This window comes from Haliotis cracherodii, unplaced genomic scaffold (genome assembly GCF_022045235.1).
Source record: "Haliotis cracherodii isolate W230 unplaced genomic scaffold, xgHalCrac1.p SCAF_17, whole genome shotgun sequence".
In the NCBI taxonomy this organism is placed as follows: Eukaryota; Metazoa; Mollusca; class Gastropoda; order Lepetellida; family Haliotidae; genus Haliotis; species Haliotis cracherodii.
Window position 1 is genome coordinate 28,154,008 of NW_027266272.1, and position 19,818 is coordinate 28,173,825.

At 40.5% G+C, this 19,818-nt stretch overlaps 1 protein-coding gene across 1 annotated transcript in view; it reads right to left on the minus strand.

Annotated features, from left to right (window-relative positions):
• Positions 1-558: 558 nt before the first annotated feature.
• LOC139465034 (uncharacterized) overlaps positions 559-19,818 on the minus strand; it is a 58,244-nt gene continuing 38,984 nt past the window's right edge. Inside the window, exons 6-15 of the mRNA XM_071246708.1 lie at positions 18,139-18,234; positions 17,556-17,686; positions 16,799-16,896; positions 15,930-16,014; positions 14,836-14,907; positions 14,508-14,606; positions 13,179-13,337; positions 11,221-11,316; positions 9,502-9,679; positions 559-4,064 (exon numbers count right to left, since the gene is read on the minus strand). Of these exons, the coding sequence (XP_071102809.1) occupies positions 4,045-4,064; positions 9,502-9,679; positions 11,221-11,316; positions 13,179-13,337; positions 14,508-14,606; positions 14,836-14,907; positions 15,930-16,014; positions 16,799-16,896; positions 17,556-17,686; positions 18,139-18,234 (1,034 nt within the window). The 3' untranslated portion in view covers positions 559-4,044. The remainder of the gene's footprint in view (positions 4,065-9,501; positions 9,680-11,220; positions 11,317-13,178; positions 13,338-14,507; positions 14,607-14,835; positions 14,908-15,929; positions 16,015-16,798; positions 16,897-17,555; positions 17,687-18,138; positions 18,235-19,818) is intronic.

Below are 19,818 nucleotides of genomic sequence, written 5' to 3' on the forward strand. Positions count from 1 at the left end.
CCAAACCAATTGCAGAAGAGAGTGCAAAAGACAAAGTAGAGCATAAATACAGATTTGGATACACTTTCTTTATTTCAGTTTGCAACTCTGAGTTTCACGCACCCATGGTATTGCGTACGATCATCAGGCGTAATGATGAAACATGTTTTTAGTTCGCCCCTTTCTTTTTTGCTCGGCTTGGGAGTTTACCATGGCGACAGGTGGAAATGAGCTCGCTTCTTTTGTTTAGCTTGTTAGATGTTAGCATGATATTATCTCGAGCTTCTCGTCCATGCATAGATTGCAAATCCCTGAGTCTCTTTTGTTGGTATTTGATTGCATGATTCTCGTAAGAGGCGACTAACGGGATCGGGTGGTCAGGTTCGCTGACTTGGTTAATGCATGTCATCGTGCCCCAATTCCCTTGATCAATGCTCATGACGTCAATCACTGGATTCTCTGGTCCAGACTCGATTAATTACAGACCCCTGTCATAGAGCTGGAATATTACTGAGTACGGCGTTAAACAACAAACAAACAATACAACGATCATGTACTGACACATAAAAACACATCGTCGAGGAAATTGTAATTGCATTTATTAAAAGAAAATAGATTTGGCAAAACCATACCAAATCCAGATCGTTCAGTGTTAAACCATCACATTGCAGATACATGAAAATTAGAGTGAGAACAAAGCGTACCTTTACACTTCAGGAATTGCAAGTTATACAGTGAAATAGTAATAAAACTGGTGTCTTGCTTTGGAAAATACGAATGTGTTGCACAATGTCTTGTATGCTTAAAAGACACCGTCGAGCAGACCCGTGAAGATCGGGATAAGAATTGTCTTCAGCAACCCATGCTTGTAAGAGGCGTCCAACGGGATCGGATGGTCAGGCTCGCTGACTTGGTTGATGCATGTCATCGTATCCCAATTGAGTGGATCAATGCTCATGATGTCAGTCACTCGATCGAGCGATACCCCAAGTCTGGACATGTAATACATTGTTTGAAGAAAGTCGTGCAATGAGAGAATAGCCCCGACGCACAAAATGACACGATAATGTAAGCCTCGTTTGGGATTTTTTTTAACGCTCGACGGGTACCTTTAAACCAAATATTACCTTACCCCCTTCTCTTTGTCTGCAAAGAACGTGTACCTCGACTGGTCATAAGGTTATTTCGATACAATAACATTGATATAATAACAGTGATTCTTGGTCATCTGGGAACGTAAAATCGATATGCAAGACAAAAGATACAAATGATATGTAAACAATAAACAATTCAATTCAGTTAATGCACCAAATGTTAAAATGTAAAGAGTAGAAAGTAGACACCAAGCTGTAATGTTTATTTAAAACATCGATCTTCCTCGTGTTTAAATTTGTCATGTATTTCTACTAAATCACATAAACGGCTGTGCAGTGTAACCCATGTATTTCGGACAAAGACGTTTTTCGAATCGTCATGATATAAAAATATGCCCTTTAATGTATAGTAGATACGTGAAATTATCTCAAATTATATATGAACTGCAGTGTTTCCGGATTTACAAGGTCCGGGTTAAGGAGGTTTCAGTGTTTCGTCTGTAATGCTCCTGATAGTATCATATGTCAGAAAACCTTACACGAATAATCAGTTTATTTCAGTCCAACCATAGTCGGTCCTACCGGCTTTTATTTCTTGATTCCCGGATTATGTTTGGAAACAAAACTCCTGATCGGTAGGAGTTACTAAAAATATTTCAATTTTTGTTTCTCATAAAAACAATTATCTAAACAATGTGTGCACTGTTTAACTTATTCGAGTTAGTATCAACGACCATGGAATTTGTCCTATTGCATGCAACACTTTGGTGAACCGTACGTTTTCATTTTAGATTTGTTTTCCCTTTTTAATATTTCAGGTCAGTGGAATCCATACATAATGACTATAGTATCGCCTACTATCCAACAAATCTATACGTGCCTGCATGTGTAGATAGGTGACGTTCCCCGTTGCTTGCAGTAGTCACAAAGAATAAAAGTGAGTGAGCTAATATTTAACGTCACATCGGCGGTATCTAAGCCATACAGTGACGAGCAAAGCATAAAACGATGCTCACACAGATGATGAGAATGATGAAACAACTGGACAACATGACATGTAAACGTGGCGAACTAAATAAACAAAACACAACCTGATATGTAAACACTGGAATTTCTTTGAATGGAAACATATTATGGTATTGTATCGTCATATAGGACGCCGTAGGAATCACCAATGACAGAGTGCATTTTCTCGTACATACAGTCACTTCCCTACAGAATGGATGCCAACAGCACAGAGATGGCGGTAGGGTCGCCAAGTGGTTCCACTTCGGTCGTCGAAGAGTCGGGTTCAACTCCCCAAATGGACGAAACCCCAGGTTTGGTGTCCCTCGCCGTCATGAGCTAACGTATTATCTGTGTGTGTGGGTACAGTAATTAGCAGTATTAACACACACATGAAGATGGTTTCCAGTACAAGGCAGGGGTACCAAACATATATTGAATATGGTTTCAAATACAATTCAAGGACACCCAAAACATATTTGAAAATGGTTTTTCAAATACAATTCAAGTACACCAAAACATACATGAAGATGGTTCACAATACAATTCAGGGACACGAAACATATTTGAAGATGGTTTCAAATACACTTCAGGGATATCCAACATATACTTAAATACCATTGATTCCAGAGATTCTGCACAGCGGGTATGGATCACAAGCTCGTACATATGTAAATTGGTTAAAAAATACCAACCAACCCTTATTTATTTTCATCCCGAACTTCCAATTGTATTTGAAATATCTTCATGATGATAAATGTCTGCAATACATCGATAGCTGCTGAAAGGTTGGTTCCAGATCGTTGAATGTTTCCCTACAAGTACTGAGTCATAACATGTGATAGAAATTCAAAGATCCTATGAATCATTTGAAAGAGTCGTCAAACCATTGCCATGGAATAGTTACAAAAAGTTATTTGATAAACAATTTTCTGATGTGTTTAAATATTAGAATGTTACATCTTAAATCGAATGTTTCGTCCGACAATCAACACAGGATGAAATATCACAAAGGACTAATTTCCATGGAAAATATATAGTCAGTGGTGCAAGTGCGGATTGGTGGGGGATAATTCGGAAAATTATTTACGTCTGTTAAAATATCAGTCAATTAATTTTTATACCGTGAACAAGAATTGTCACCAAATGATTTGGATATATGTATTTAGGACGTCAGCATGACTGGTTCCTTCCAAATGCAGACCACAACCATTCAATTTTGAATCCACGTATGCCGGTGCGTAATTTTGTTCCAGGAGAATAGATGTAACTCACATATATTGAACACAAGTCTTACGTAGGTTGTATCAGGGGGGAGAACAAGCAGTAGATCTGAGGGTGCCAAAACCTTCCTCCCCTGAAACCCGAATACCATGTAATGTTTCACTCGGAGTCACATTTGCTCACCAACGAATCCCGAATACTACCGACACAAATCTCAAAGCCATATTTCAGAATTCACTCTACAGAGGCAGAATGTCAACATACGAAAACCTGGGTTAGTAAAGGGTGCGATTTGAAGTTAAACTACTGAATATAATATGGAAAGAAAATATAATTCAGAAAGGACATTCACTATTCTTATTTTCAAAGGTTCTGCGTACATGTACCAAATACGATTTATATTTGGGTTCCCCGTACCACTCTGCCGAATACCCTCTAGACCGACCCCCGAATCCCCTTACCAAAAGGGGGTTGGCAATCTGGTTTACATGGAAATACCAAGGAAATATTAGATCTTCAAACACATACATGCACAAGGCGTGGCCAAAAAAAGCGATATGCTGTGAACGTTTCACACCTCGTGAATTAATTCATCAAATGTGAAAAGATGAAAATGCATTAACTGTGTATGTGAATCGAATTGTGTTCCAAGAGAGACAGCAAGGCAGATGTATGTTTAGACATACACATTTGTAGTTCAGGTGAGAAAGCAGAAGCGGTGTCATCTGATCCTCCAAAGCCCTCACGTGTCACCCAACAGAACTGAAATAGAAAACAGGTGCAACCTTAGCGTTTTATTTGTGGTATTAATATTAATTTAATATCAAAATATGTTTCATACTTCATGTTTATCCACTTCATGAAAAAGAAATTTATCACAAGATATTTCCCCTGAATTGTCCTCAGACAGAAAAATCTCTTCTGTTAACATCCGGGCTAAAAACTAAAAGCGAACTAAAATTAAAACCGGACGTTACCGGTCAAACCGACAAATATTACTTTCATCGTTTACATGACATGTTTCAAATGACTGGTGCGATGAGTGAGTGAATGAGTTGGGCTTAACACCGCTTGTGTAAGCGTGTCAGCTAAATGTGGGAGGACATCTCGACGTGATGCAAGTCTCAGACGTTTACCACTTTGGTGAAACTAACGAGAAAAAAATGTGATGCTGACAAATAAAGAAACATAATCGGGGCGAATCGGGATTCGAACTCTTAATTAAAAGATTCTGGCTGTCCAGGGGACGCAACTCTGCACGGTGAATTACGGTGCCTTAAGAAGACTGGGCCATCTGTACCCTTGAAATGATGAGAAACATATTTTTCGTGGCCGAAAGGAAAAAATGTTGAATGACAGTCGAGGAGGGTCATTATCTGAACATAAATTTATGACATGCAAGAGATATAGCTGAAGGCATTAACAGAAGATTTAATTTATGTCGAAAAATAATCCAGCAGCTCCGGCCTTTGGTGTCCGCATGCACAATTTTTGAAGTACAATCGAGCATACTTTACTACGAAGACTTACAAGGCCCAAGTGATGCTTTGACAAAGTTTTATGATAGACATACATGTACTTAAGGAGGATATTTCCAGCTTCATTATGCCCTAAGCAGTTCCCTATTTTGACTTGTACCATATGTTTCCGTGTATGGTCAGTGAACATTTGACTTGCCTTTGCATGTGTTTGTGACGGCTGCCACCGGTGGGGCAGGATACGCTCACCTGTTCGCGAATACCTGCTATCATCACTATTTGATAGTGATTAATAAACACATGCTTTAAACATCGTCGAAATCGTTGAATGGGCTCTGCTTTAGCAGAAATGTCTGATGATTAGGGAAAGGATGATGTTGCTCATTGTTGCTTAAAACTTAGTGCATCAGTGATAGGGTTACAATTATTTTCCGTGACTGATACAAAACATACGTCTCTGTTACAATGAAAAGTTACCATATGCATTCATACAGGAAACAGGTGTATATTTTACAGTCAATGTGTAAAATTACTGAAATCTTCATTTTACAAAACGCCAAAATATTTAAGTCATTTTACAATCATTTTTCAATTTGTTATATTATGATAACAAATTCCAAACATGTTTATGCTCTAATTCATCACCCAGTGACTGAAATGATAGGATTGAAAGAAAACGAAAGTCAAGTTATATAGTTATATTTGTTTTACAGCATAATCAGTCTCTTGTGATGTTTTTAAGCTCATTTTGAACTTCTTAATGACTATCAGTCAATCAGACGGGAAAATAATTGTAAAATGACTGAAATATGAGGGCCTTTTGTAAAATGTTGGCCTTTATGTAAATTGCCAACGTGAAAATTTCAGTCATTTCACGCATTGACTGTAACACATGACTGACGATGACCTTAAAAGGTTACCGAGTGCGAAATCGGATCCACTGGAAGAGCTCATTAAATCTCCAAAAGTGAGTGAGTGAGTGAGTGAATTGGGTTTAACGCCGCTTTTAACATTATTCCAGTTATATCACGGCATGTCAGCTTAATGTGGGAGGAAAGCCCGAAGTGATGCAGGTCTCAGACGTTTACCGCTTCGATGAAACCCACGAGCACGGGTCCACGAGCACGGGTATGGTGCTGACAAACCTTGAAACATAATCATAGGTTTATGGCGTGCCCAAGGGACGCAACTCCGCACAGCGAATCGCGGCGCCTTAGACGACTGGGCCTCCCGTGCCCCGAAATCAACAAAAGAAGAAAGGATTGCGCTCATATCATATCAGATTTCACGGTAGAGCAGTAATAACTGTACACTACTAACAGGCCAAAGTAACTTTGACCAAGTTTACATTTATCAGAATGTAAGTTAAAGAAGCACTAAACTCAAAACTATTCTTTTCCAGGGACTGTCCTACCTTCACTATTTTAATGGGTCTGAAGATGACCTCAACAGGGCTTTGAAAGTTTTTTTTCAGTTATTTATTTATATAAAAATACACATTTTACAAATTTCAAATCCCATGAAACGTAGATAAAATACAAACTTGGAATAGATTAATCCATTCATAGGCGAGCGCTGTTATCTCCAAACAGACTCCAGGCAATATATAAGGATCAAACGTTGCAGTGAATGATTATAAATAGTCCATGTTAGTCACTGACAGTTTGATCCGAGGACAATATGCTGTGATTCGTGAGATTGCATTCTGATTGCGTTTGTGTGTGTTGATGCTTTTACTTGCGAAATATACTCTCAATAATCTGACGGTTTTTTATATAGGTTTTCAGCAACCCATGCTTGCCGTAAAAGGCGACTATGCTTTTCGTAAGAGGCGACTAACGGGATCGGGTGGTCAGGCTCGCTGACTTGGTTGATGCATATCATCGTATCCCAAATAGATGGATCGATGATCATGATACCAATCACTGGATTGTCCATACTCGATTACATACAGACCTCCGTTACACAGCTTGAATATTGCTGATTGCGGCGTTAAATAACAAACAAACAAATCATCAATAGGGCTCACTGAGACATATAATGTCTCCGTAATGAACGCTTTCATTTTGAATATGGCTCAGTGGGGCACAAAAGGATGATAAGTAAATTCATGGCAGAAATTTTAATTTGATGCCAAAACTGGAGATTACCCATTTCTTTATCTGAACACAGTTGTCTTAACACAGGAACTGCATGTCCAACCACGCAGGTGAGCCCCAATCTCATTAAAATCAGATCTTAGTTTTCGCTACCGCTAAACAAAGATCTGAGGACATCCCATTACGGGTCACGTCAGAACGACCTTTCGCGAATTTTGACCGACCAATGAAATGACTGACAAGAAATCGACATTAGCAAATCAGAAGGCAGCTTTCTCGAGCTTTACTACACTAGTTTCAAACTGGCGAGTACGCTTCGAAACATATTTTGACGTATTCTCGATTAAAAAAATAAAAAATAATAAGAAGAACATTCTGGAATGGCTAATAGATGGCCTAGATTTTATGGATATAATCATAAAACCCGTAACTGTCGTTCGGAATACCCCGTGTAAAATAGTTCGTGGTTGCACGATTAGAAAACACATTTCGACTGTCACTTTCATGATCTGGTAAGCGACGGCCTGATTGGTTGGATGAAAGGTCGATCTGACGTGACCCTCAATGGGATGTCCTCAGATCTTTGTTGAGCGATAGCGAGAACTAAGATCAGATTTTAATGAGATTGGTTGAGCCCCACAAAGACAAATAAAATATTGTTGGGGCACATTATGTAAGGTCAGTTATATTTATACACATTGTCGATAAAATTGTGAGTGAGTGAGTTTAGTGGTCTGAACACACTAACTGCCATGTCCCTCCACGTTGTACGACGTAACGCATTAGCTAAGCACGCGTTGGCCTTGGGTCCAGGTAACATAAAATAAAAAGAACGTCAAATATTGTTGGGATGAATTGTGTAAGGGTGATGATCCCAAGTAATATTTCACGCACTTACAACAATTTAGACACAGGCATGCGCAGTGAACGTGCGCTTTGTCAAACAGTTTTCAACAGTGACATAGGTGTTGATTGTTTTCAACAGTGACAAAGGTGTTAATTGTTTTTAACAGTGTCAAATTCCATATATTGGATACAATTGTGAACGATGCGTCGTGTGTTAGTACGATGCTTAAAAATAGTGCTATACTTGACGTCCAGACCAAGTTATATGTCGGACAGCAACGTTACGTGACGTTGAGCTATCGACATACGTCGGTCAATGCGTCAGTGGTTGATGTCAGTAGAAATCACACCATGTTAGATTCTGCAAAATATCAAAATACGCACGTCATATTTCGAGGTGTGGAGTTTACAAGGTCCTTAAGATCTGTAACAAAAACTGTATTCATGAAACAGGTGGTGTGAGATAGATTTGAGAAATTCAAAATTGATAGCCTGTGTCCGTCTGATAGCCTTCGGCTTGTTCTCAATAAGATGGCACCTTTTGTGTGATTGTCACCTGCATGTGTCACCAGCACAGGGTACAGGATTTCATGACCTACAGTCTTCTTAGTAAACCCTTGGGCTAAATATATTTATTTTTACTTCAGAAATTGGTAGAGCGGAACGTCAAGGGTTCGATTCCCGGTCGAGTCATACCAACAGACGTTAAAAGAGTGAGTGAGTATGGTTTTACGGCGCTTTTAGCAATATTCCAGCAATATCACGGCGGGGGACACCAGAAATCGGCTTCACACATATCGGGAATCGAATCCGGATCTTCGGCGTGACAAGCGAACGCTTTAACCACTAGGCTACCCGACCGCCCCTTACGTTAAAGGAAAGGTTATTGTTTTTACCCTGCCAAGCGCTTGGCAATAAGTGGCCAAAACAAGAGGAGTCTGCATACTGTTTCTGAGTGGGGTATTGATGTTGAACTGCGGCATCGTATCTCAGTGGGCTAGCACTATCAGCTCGGCATTAGTCCGGACTAGTACAAGCAGCTACACACATACGTGCATTAACGTCGCTATATAAGTGCAATAATCTTGGACTCGACGTTAAATCCCCTTTCACATGACTTTAAAAAAACTAAAACAGGCTATCGCGTACATGAGACAATTGTAAGGTATCCTTGATATATGTTTCATCACTATTCCGCCCTACACTCCCAGTGGCATCTGTTTCGGCAGATATTTGAGAGTGATTATTCTTCTGGCGTTGACGTTTTGAATTTACGAACCATTTGAACACCATGAACTCGGTGTTCTAACATATATAAACCAAGACTGGCTTTTATCTGACCCATAGACAGATATCTACCATGTTCAAACAACGTTCTTTGAAGACATTTGAGAAATCCGTGCTCAGCTGTAAGAGTACTGTGGGAGTCGGTCGTGCTTGATATACGTTTGTTTGTTGGTTGGTTGTTTTTTTACGTGTGTCTGTCTGTGTTTGTATGTGTGTGTGTTTATATCTGGGCGTGTGTGTGCATCTCTCTGTGTGTGCGTGCGCGCGTGTCTTTTAATTGAACTTTAACCCTCAATGTGTATGCGTGGGAGGGAGAGGGGAAGTTCATCATCCTCATATTTACGTTTCTTCAATGTAAAGAGAGACAGACAGACAGACAGACAGACAGACAGAGAGAGAGACAGACAGGGAGAGAGAGTACACTTTCTTGTCTGTATATGTCTATACATACAGCATGCGCATATATCACTGAATCCAAGCAATACGTACGCCTCTCCTTCTCGTCTTTGTCGATTATGTCCGTCTCTTCGGCCTTCAATTCCACATCTACTTTGGTCGTATCACTATCAGCATCACAATCTCCTCCTTTGTCTGCGGCCTTTTTCATGGGTGGGTTATTCTCCACGACAAAATACTGTAAGAACGCTCGACAAGAGTTGTAGCCCCTCTGGAACAAATAACACAATAAGCCAACATAAATATGTATTCACTGAAACTTTGAGAATGTTGTATAGTACAGAATAACACCATGCTAAAGGGGAGATATCACTAGCGCCCTTTATATATATTATATAAATTAACCCAACGTGCTAATTTCTTCTTAAGTTCAAATAAAAGTGCACAAGCACACACATTGAAAACTCTGATGATGAGGATGAGGATGAGGATGAGGATGAGGATGATCACGTACCCGAATGATAACACCGTGCTTAAAGGGAAATAACTCTTGCGTCCTTCGATCAATATTGCTGTATCTGCCACAGCATCTGTAACCGCGATTACTCGTATCGATACCTGGTATCGATTTAAACTTGATACGGTCCGTTAAGCCCCGTCAGATTTTTAAAAATTGTTAATGCTCCTCACCATTGTGCGACCAACGATTTGCATTCACGAGCAGGGAGAACAATATTTTTGGTTTTGTCCGGCAAAAAGTTCTCTTTTAAAATAAGTCAAAATTATCCGGATTTTAATGAAAGGCCTATGGGAATACGTGCCATCAGTTTTAAGTGCAAAAGAGAAATTTTCAAAATAATCAACCTTTTTTAAATACGGCATGGCCTCCCATTCCACTTTTTCCAACAAAAGGCACAGATACAGGTGACTAAAATCATGGAAGACATATTTTATCCCTGCCCGTGATCTTAATATTTTTCTTATTAATAATAATAGATTAACCACACAGATCGAGGGAACCGGAATTCGCACCGGGATTCACTGATCGTGGATTCGATCCCAGATTCATGAGCCTTGATTTGTCAAAACCATACCCCGTACTCATTAAGTATCCGGGCCTTTCAGCGGTTCCTGGTACGCCTAAGGGGCGTAACTCCTCAAATCGAATAGTGATGCCGTACACCACCATAACAAACGCACCCGAGACCAAAGAAACTAAAAAGCTAAAGAATCGCTTTATGTGTAAGATAGAGCACGATGAACTGATGTCAAATCGTTAAAATGGTTGGTTAGAGTCAGAGCGCCGAAACCTGTAATCATTTCAACGTTCAGACACCAATGTCCGTGTGCTCTAACCTTTTTAACAATGACCAGCATTCAAAGAACCTTAGCACCTTAAACAACATTGATTTGATAACCATATTTTCAAAAGACATGCTTAACTGTGAGAAAAGTGTATGTGGACTTCATGATAACGGGTTCGAATCCCGCTGGCGACACGTGCGTGCGTGTGTGTGTGGCTGCTTGTACCAGTCCGGACTAATGCCGAGTTTACAGTGCTTAGATATCTTATCGCAGTTCAACGAATACTCCACTCAGACACAGTATACTGACTTATCTTGTTTTAGCCCCGAGTGCCAGGCATGGTAACAACAAGTACCATCTCTTTACCTCTTTTGGATGAGGCGGCCCGACCCTTCCGCTCTCCGGGCGGACTCTCTACCACTAGGCCACAGAGGCTGTCGGCCTACAAATGATTACAGTCGGGGTGCAACTGCAGACAACTAATTACATGGAAATCCCTAAACTCACCTGCACCACAAACTCTCTATCCTCCTCTTCAAGGATGAAGTCAGACGTGCCTACATGACCGGTGTTGATACCGACCGTGCGCCCAATGTCTCTCTCCTACAGTGAAACAATCAGATAGATTAGAACATAGTGTTTAAGATCAAAATGTTCACAAATGATTTGGTTGGTTTGTTGTTTAACGCCGCACTCAGCAATATTCCAGCTATATGACGGCGGTCTGTAAATAATCGAGTCTGGACCAGACAATCCAGTGATTAATGTCATGAGCATCGATCAACGCTATTGGGATCGATGACATGCATCAACCAAGTCAGCGAGCCTGGCCCCTCGATCCCGTTAGTCGCCTTTTACGACAAGCATAGTCGCCTTTTACGGCAAGCATGGGTTGCTGAAGACCTATTCTACCCTGGAATCTTCACAAATGAAGAAACCAGACATTCAATACCATACCACAAAAAGAGGAAATCACCTTCGGGTGTTTTGGACAAATATGAATGTAGTTGTATAGGTTTAAAGTGTTAACAAATGGTATAGTGAGTGAGTGAGTGAGTTGGGTTAACGCCGCTTTGAACAGTATTACAGTTATATCCACATCATGTCAGCATTATGTGGGAGGTCATCTCGAAGTGATGCATGTGTCGGACATTTAGCACTTTGGTGAAACTCGCAAGCACAGGTATGGTGCTGACAAACCTAGAAACATAATCGGGGCGAACTGGATTGGAACCCACGATCATAGATTTCTGGCGTGCCAAAGGGACGCAACTCTGAACAGCTAATTGCGGCGACTGAGACGACTGGGTCACCTGTGCCCCTGACAAATGATATAAGATAAGAGATATTTAGTGCGCCACACAAACAATGGATGGAGATATATAGACGCTGATTCGAAATTTTGAGAAGCAATTCACAAATCCGATTGCCAGAGTACGAAGGGGATCGGGGGCATGTATGAGTAAATATTGTGTTCCCCATTTCTCTGGTTGGTTGGTTGATAGACAGACAACATGAGCGTCAACAGAAGGCTTCCTTTGTCCCATTGTCGTGTCAGGTTTCAATTGAGTGCGGTCCGTGTAGCACGTGCACCACTCCAAATTTGATTGCTTGATGACGCTACTGTGGCAGCAATTTATAAATGTATTATTTTTCGTTTATGTTTTATCTTTCAAAGGCAAGTAATGTGGATTCGTGTGTGTATATCTGCGCCAGACAGCTACCGACCACATCCCAAACCAATACCTTTATCAAATATTCAGAAAAATCGTACACTGGACGAAAAAGCATTCCAAGCTTAGGCGGATAGGGTGAGTGAGTATTGTTTTACGCCGTGTTTAGCAATACCACGGCTGGGGACACCAGAAACCGGGTCTTCGGCATGACGAGCGAACGCTTTAACCAATAGGCTACCATACCCACGCCATAGACAGACAGGGGAATAACAGTTAATTCCGATTTTTGTATATTTGACTTTAAATTCCACATGTTCCAAGAATATTTGCCGCCATGAAATATTTTCGATTGAGGTGGATGGTCTGGGATTTGTTCAGGGTTGCTTTCGAACATGGTCTTCAAGGTCGTAGTTAACTTTTTTGTACGGGAGGGGGGGGGGGGGGGGGGGGGGGGCAAATATGTGTACAAGTGTCACTTGTCCCCAACTTGTATTTTTTCATGTTTCAAATAAAACTGTTTTCTATATAAAAAAATCACAGCCAACTGAAAACACATTTAAACTCAACATGGGCTGAGCTTTGTTAGTGATATCATGGAGCACACCTGACAACCCGATGCTTGACCACCCGATCACGTTAGTCGCCTCTTACGACAAGTTTGGGTTGCTGAAGACCTATTCTCACCCGGATCTTCACGGGTCTCGTGCTAAGCATTACCAGTGTGGAAACCACAAACAGACGTGGTGTTATGGGAGTTTTCATATCCCATTGGTATCATGGTCTCATCACCTCCACATAAATCCTCTTCACATTCGTCAGCAAAGTCGACTGTAGGCAGTCCAAGAACGTGAACAGGTTCTTGACTTCCTTTCTCTGGTAACCAAGGAAACGGGTCTGCAGACAAATGCCATGTTCCTCTATGAAAGTGACAAGCTCGTTATACTTGATCTGCAAAATAGAGGAACATTATGAGATCAGTTGTTGAGATATACCCAGTAATGTAATGGTCCAGATGAACCCGTTCTGTTTTGTTCATAATTTTAAGGTAGTTCATCGTTGATTAAATGTAGGAACGCGTTGGCGGTGTTCAATCAACGATGAACCATCTCAAAATTTAAAAACAGAACAGTTTTTTTTTCCATTCCACCATGACTAACATGCGGTTTTTTTTCAAAACGGACTTTCTTTTCTTACACACGCACACAGAAGCGGTTAGAAGTGGTTATCGCTCATTATCTGGACAGGGGCTACTGTGAACATTAACTACCGAGCAAAAGAAAGTATATAAAAAGTATACGGTGACTAAAAATAAAACAAACAAGAAATCGTTATTCAAAGGTGATGTATTTGATACAGGTATCATAGTTGTGCTTTGGACTTTGGACTTTTCAGTGTTTCGGCGACTGTTTTCAGGCCAGTAACGTTTTCATAACGTTTGTATTTTTGGTCAAATCCAATTGTCAAGTGTATACTTTGTTCTGCTCGGCAGCTCAGAACTTGTTTCATCAACATCGAGAGAAACAAAACTTGTGTCGTGGATAACCAAAATACAATTATTTGATTAAAACAATTTGATATCCCACACACAGCCTTGTTTTCCACAACTATCAAGACTCCAGAGATGAACACGCCTGTGTGATCCAGAGCAACTGATAAGCAGCGTATTTGCGTAAACTACCCCCTACCCCAAAGAAAATATTGAAAACCCAATTACTTTCAATTAACATGCGTACAGAAAAGCATGCATTAAATGAAAAACTCAAAAGTATAAAAACAGCACGCGTAAATACCCAATAAAGATTTTTCAGCATGCTTACAAAGGAGCTAATTTCCGAAACACAATTACGAGCTAATTTACTTTCCGAATCAACCCTATATATTTAGAACAGTTATCATGGTTATATACATCTAAAACATTATTTCATTTTTTCCAAATCTTAAAATGTTCACTCTTTTGGGGGAAAACCCAATAGAGTTATGAATAGATGAGTGAAAACCCAATTTAAATAGAAACCCTACAGTAAGAACTCAATTGCTCAAAAAGTTTTCTGGAGCTCTGCAGTGATCACAATGGTCGTTCTGGTGGGCTACGTTACGAATGAATGAATGTATCTGTACCTGGCCGTTTCCATCTTGATCGAGGATCTCAAACGCCTTCTGTACATCCACATCCTCACCGAAGAGGATTTCAGCCTGACTCCGGGGAAAAGCCTCCTCCTGGGGTAACATTGAGTGAGTTAATGAATCGGATTATCGCCCATTTGAAGAGTGTTATAATTATATCACAGTGTAACAGCTTAGTTAATATACATGTTACGATTCTGATATCATGTCATGTGGACATGTGATCAGATTATACTGCCTGGCACAATGCACTTATTCAATGGATGTTTTCGCTGATAAATGCTACTACCTGATTTAACTTCAAAATTCACACAACACTCACGTCTTTGAATGCATCCTCAAGCTCCTTCCTGTCTATGACGTCATTGTCGTCCAAGTTATGTTTCTTCAGCACCTGTGACAAAATCAGTTTATATGACGGCGGTCTGTACATAATCGAGTCTGGACCAGACAATCCAGTGATTGACATCATGAGCATCGATCCACGCAATTGGGATACGATGACATGCATTAACCATGTCTGCAGGACTGACCATCCAATCCCATAAGTCGCCTCTTATGACAATCATGTGTTGCTGACGACCATTCTTACCCGGATCTTCACGGGTGTCCAACAATATGTTCAGGATTCATTTTCATAAGGATACTTGTTGAGTAAGCCTCATTTAGGAAGTGTACATTCAGTGAGTGAGTTAATTGAGTTTACCACGCTTAGAACAGTATGTCGCAATAGTTTGAATATAGGAGGAGAAACTAAAGAGACGGACCATGTCCTTGACCAGTACCACCAGTCCTCGGTGAAGTACGGAGAGTTGCGTCCCTTGGCTTCGCCAGAACCTATGATTGTGGGTTCCAAAGGGGGGGGGGGGGGGGGGGGGGGAATATGGGTGGCACAGTAGACTACGGCAACGCAATTAGCGTTTATGCTCAGGTCGGGCAGCACTATGCCCGTGCTTGTGTGTTTCACCAAAGTGGAAACGTCTGAGAGACCTGCATCACTTCCAGCTCCTACCACTCCCCCCCACCACCCCACCCACACACAGCCACCCCCCCCCCCCCCACACACACACACACAGCCACCCCCCCACACCCACCTCACACACACACACACCTCCACACACCACACACCCCATCCACACACACACACACACACACACACACACACACACACACACACACACACACACACACACACCATTCATATTATTTAAGCCCTGGTTAAAGCGCCTTTAAAATCCCTCACCCCACTACTCCTCGATGCTCATAATATCAATCACTGGATTGTCTGGTCCAGACTCGATTACGTACAGACCGCCGTCATATAGCTGGAGTGTGGCCGAGTGCAGCATTGAACAACCAACAACCAACCAACAAACAAACAAACAAACACAACTCCATGGTACAGAGTTGTCCTACCTTCAAGAAGGCATCCACCGCCCGCGTCACTCTACAGTGTTCTCTCTCAGCTTTCTCTATGTCCTTTTGTTTCTTCATCCGTTGACTAGTCAAAGAAAAGAAAAGTAAATATTATTATTAATCATGCAACAACAATATTCTCTTCAACTTTGAATTTGTGCATGTGTCAATACCCAAGGATATTGGTGATAAAAACTTGTTTTTATCGATGCAAGACTGTTCAGATTGTCTCTTTGGGGAACATATTACATTGAAAATGAATTTCACATTTTGATTATGTGAGAGTCATATACATGTATTACTTTCGTTCTGCTATTAAATATAGGGAAAACTTTAACATCCACCCCTACGCATTGTTGTAGAACAAATGATTAAATCTCAAAATAATGAAATACTGCATGACACCAGTGTATTTCTCCTTGAAGAACAGCGACATTATAATAATTGCTGACACATTCACATTGTTTATACCAATATCTGTTTAATTGTATGCATTTATCCTACTATATTTCACAGGTCAAAAATATTCCGTAGAAGAATGTATTTTTGACCTTCATAGGGAATAAAACAGTCTGTCTGGGGTGTTATACCCAACCTGTATTTCGATGGGGTACCCTTTATGTCTTTAGGGGGACTCAGTGTGCCCAGGCGTCTAAGGCGCCCGAAATCACGTTCAGAGTCACGTCCCTTAGGCCTGCCAGAAACCCACGATCGTAGGTTCGAAACCCACATTCGCCTTGATTAATATGCTTCTAGGTTTGTCATCATCATGCCAGCGCTCGTGACGTTCATCAAAGCGGTAACCTGCATCACTTTGATCTTTCTTCCCACATCAAGCTGACACGTCTTCAGACGTGGGCTGTACGTACATATAGAGCTTGGTGTCTTCCTCCGGCCTCTCCGGTGACAACACTCCGATCCTCTTCTCCAGGGTGTACCTCAAAACGTCTCTCTCAGTGTCAGCGTACTGAAATAACATACGTCAGATTCTGCCATGAATTAAGAAAAAAAATCGATTCGAATTGGTCAATCAGAGGTATCAAATCACTATAACCACCGCTGAGTGAAACAGCCGATTTAACAGCCGCATCACCACGGAAGCTAATATTCATAGAAAAGTATTTCTTTCTCAGTCGTTGGTACAATTTTATTGTACGTTAGACCTCCGATCCTGGACTGACATATAGTTTATGACAACTATTATTACACAATACATGTCTCTCTTCTAAAATAAAAACAAATAATTTTCCTGATGCTGATTAAAGCTGTCAGGAGCTGGTTTGACTTGTATATTTATCTAGATGGTTTTGTTTTAAAAACATTAATGTTTTCCACAGTTATGGTGCAGGACTTCCCCGATGGTTAATAACGACGTATATAAAAAGAGTGAATGTTGTTTTATATGACGGTTACAGCCTGCATTTTTGTTTAATTTGTCACGACAGCATGTAAATGAGCTTGGTCGGGAAAACCAATGGATGACTTCAAGAGCAAGGATCCATGTTATGATGATGATGATGATGATGATGATGTTGACTTGGTGTGTAAAAACGGGCATATTTGTGCACATTATCCTGTTTAAATTGTATGTTGGACATTGGCGTAAAAGGGAAGTCGGATACTGACCAGGAGGAGGCCGAGAGTTTTGGGGTTGTACTCCCCGAACCTGTTCTTCCTATCGAACAGACGCGGTAGATCACTCAGAGGCTGAAGTCTTTGGATGAAACTGTCTCCTTGCGCCATGGAGAGATACCAGCCTGGAATACAACCAACAGATGTTATATGTACAACAGACGTCGTGGAGGGACACCTGCCTGGAATACAACCACCAGATGTTATATGTACAACAGACGTCATAGAGAGATACCAGCCTGAAATACAACCAACAGATGTTACATGTACAACAGACGTCGTGGAGAGATACCAGCCCGGAATACAACCAACAGATGTTATATGTACCACAGACGTCGTGGAGAGATACCAGCCTGAAATACCAACCACCAGATGTTATATTCCAACAGACGTCGTGGAGAGATACCAGCCTGGAATACAACCAACAGATGTTATATTTACAACAGACGTCGTGTAGAGATATCAGCCTGGAATACCAATCATGGGTTGTCTGGTCCAGACTCGAGTATTTCAAAACTGATGTCATACTGCTGGAATATTGCTGAGTGCGGCGTTAACAACGAACAAACAAACTTACCATCAAAACAATGGATGGGGTAGTTGCAGAGTATTCCCCCATCCACAAAGAGATCAGTCTCCCCGTACAACGTGTACTTGGTGGCAGTGAACATCCCTGCAACCAAAACCATTCTTTCACCATCGTCAAACTCATCTAAAATATATACATGTTAACATGGCTATTTTGTAGGCATAAAAATGTACCATGATCTTTCTGACGATACACTGTACATGTCATCGTATTGCGTGGATCGATGCTCATGGTGTCAATCACTGGATTGTTTGGTCCAGACTCGATTACAGACATACCGCCGTCATATAGCTGTAATATTGTTGAGTGCGGCGTTAAACAACAAACAAAGAAACAAAACAGTGAACATGACAAAAAATTAACTAAAGTACCAATGTGGGTAACAATCATATAACACATACATACCATACTATTAAAGACCTTGATCCAATATGAGTAACAATCTAAAATGCGAATGTTCCTTCAAAGGCCTTCATGTCAAGCCATAATGAAAGTTTAAAACAATAAATGTCATGTTGACATCAGCTGGCAAAAACTAAACTTAAATTCAAATATGGTAGACAATTATTACTTAACAACTCAAAAGATGTTAAAGAACAGCCTATTCTTTCATATTACTCTAGTTCATTTGTCATGTAACAGATTAACTATGGTAATGTGAAATAATCGGGTTTTCTTCTTTTCAGTTGTATATAATGCGAAAATCCTTGATTCATCCTGCCCAACCACTTTGTTGGTTTGAAAAATAAACATGCAATTTAGACATCAACTGCCAAACATTAAACTGATATTCAAAAAAGTGGCTATTACGAGTTATGTCCCTTCTATGTCACTCCTACTGTCCAATCAGATTCCACCTCTCACATCTATGGGCGGCCATTCGGTCAGAATATACAAAGTTGAAATAAAGGACAAAAGTACGCAATAATAGTCAAATGTTACGAATAAAGTATTAAATGTTACTAATAAAGGTCAAAATACAAAACTAACAAACGACGGTTAAAAAATACAAAGTTAAAATAAAAGTCAAAAGTATGCAATATAATAGACAAATGTTATAAAAAGAAAGAACAATGTGTACTAAAGAACGTCAGTGCGCACGAAAGAACACTGAACTGCTAACGGACGTTGACAATAAAGAACGCCAGATGGCGCTGCAATTTGTAAAACATTCCTAGTTTAATCAGCTTGTTTCCCTGTGCATTTGATAACTGCATGCCGAGGTGCACAATGTATTTCGTCATTCCACGTGCACCCACTGCCTGACGTCACATCCCCACTTTGACCGAATGACCTCCATAAACATCGAATGCATTTGCTTAAAAAAAGTTTCGGAGTCAAGACGACGTGATCAATAATTAAGAACTATATTGTAATAAAAACGGGTCTTGCCTCGCGACGCTCATCAAATCATTTGAGCACCATGATTAAAAACATGAAAACATTTGGAAAATATCTCGCGGTACACATGCTTTGCAAATCCTGCATTCGACCGAAATCTGCACGTTCAGATCCATGTTGTATACGAACCGAATGTCTAGTTTGTTACGCGATTTTAATTAAACTATGCCTAGGCTCGTTAGTCCAGCCAAAGTGCAACTCCGGAATTCCAGCCTTGTTCGGCAAGGGTGGAATATGGACTTTTATAGTCAGTTAACTCATAATTTA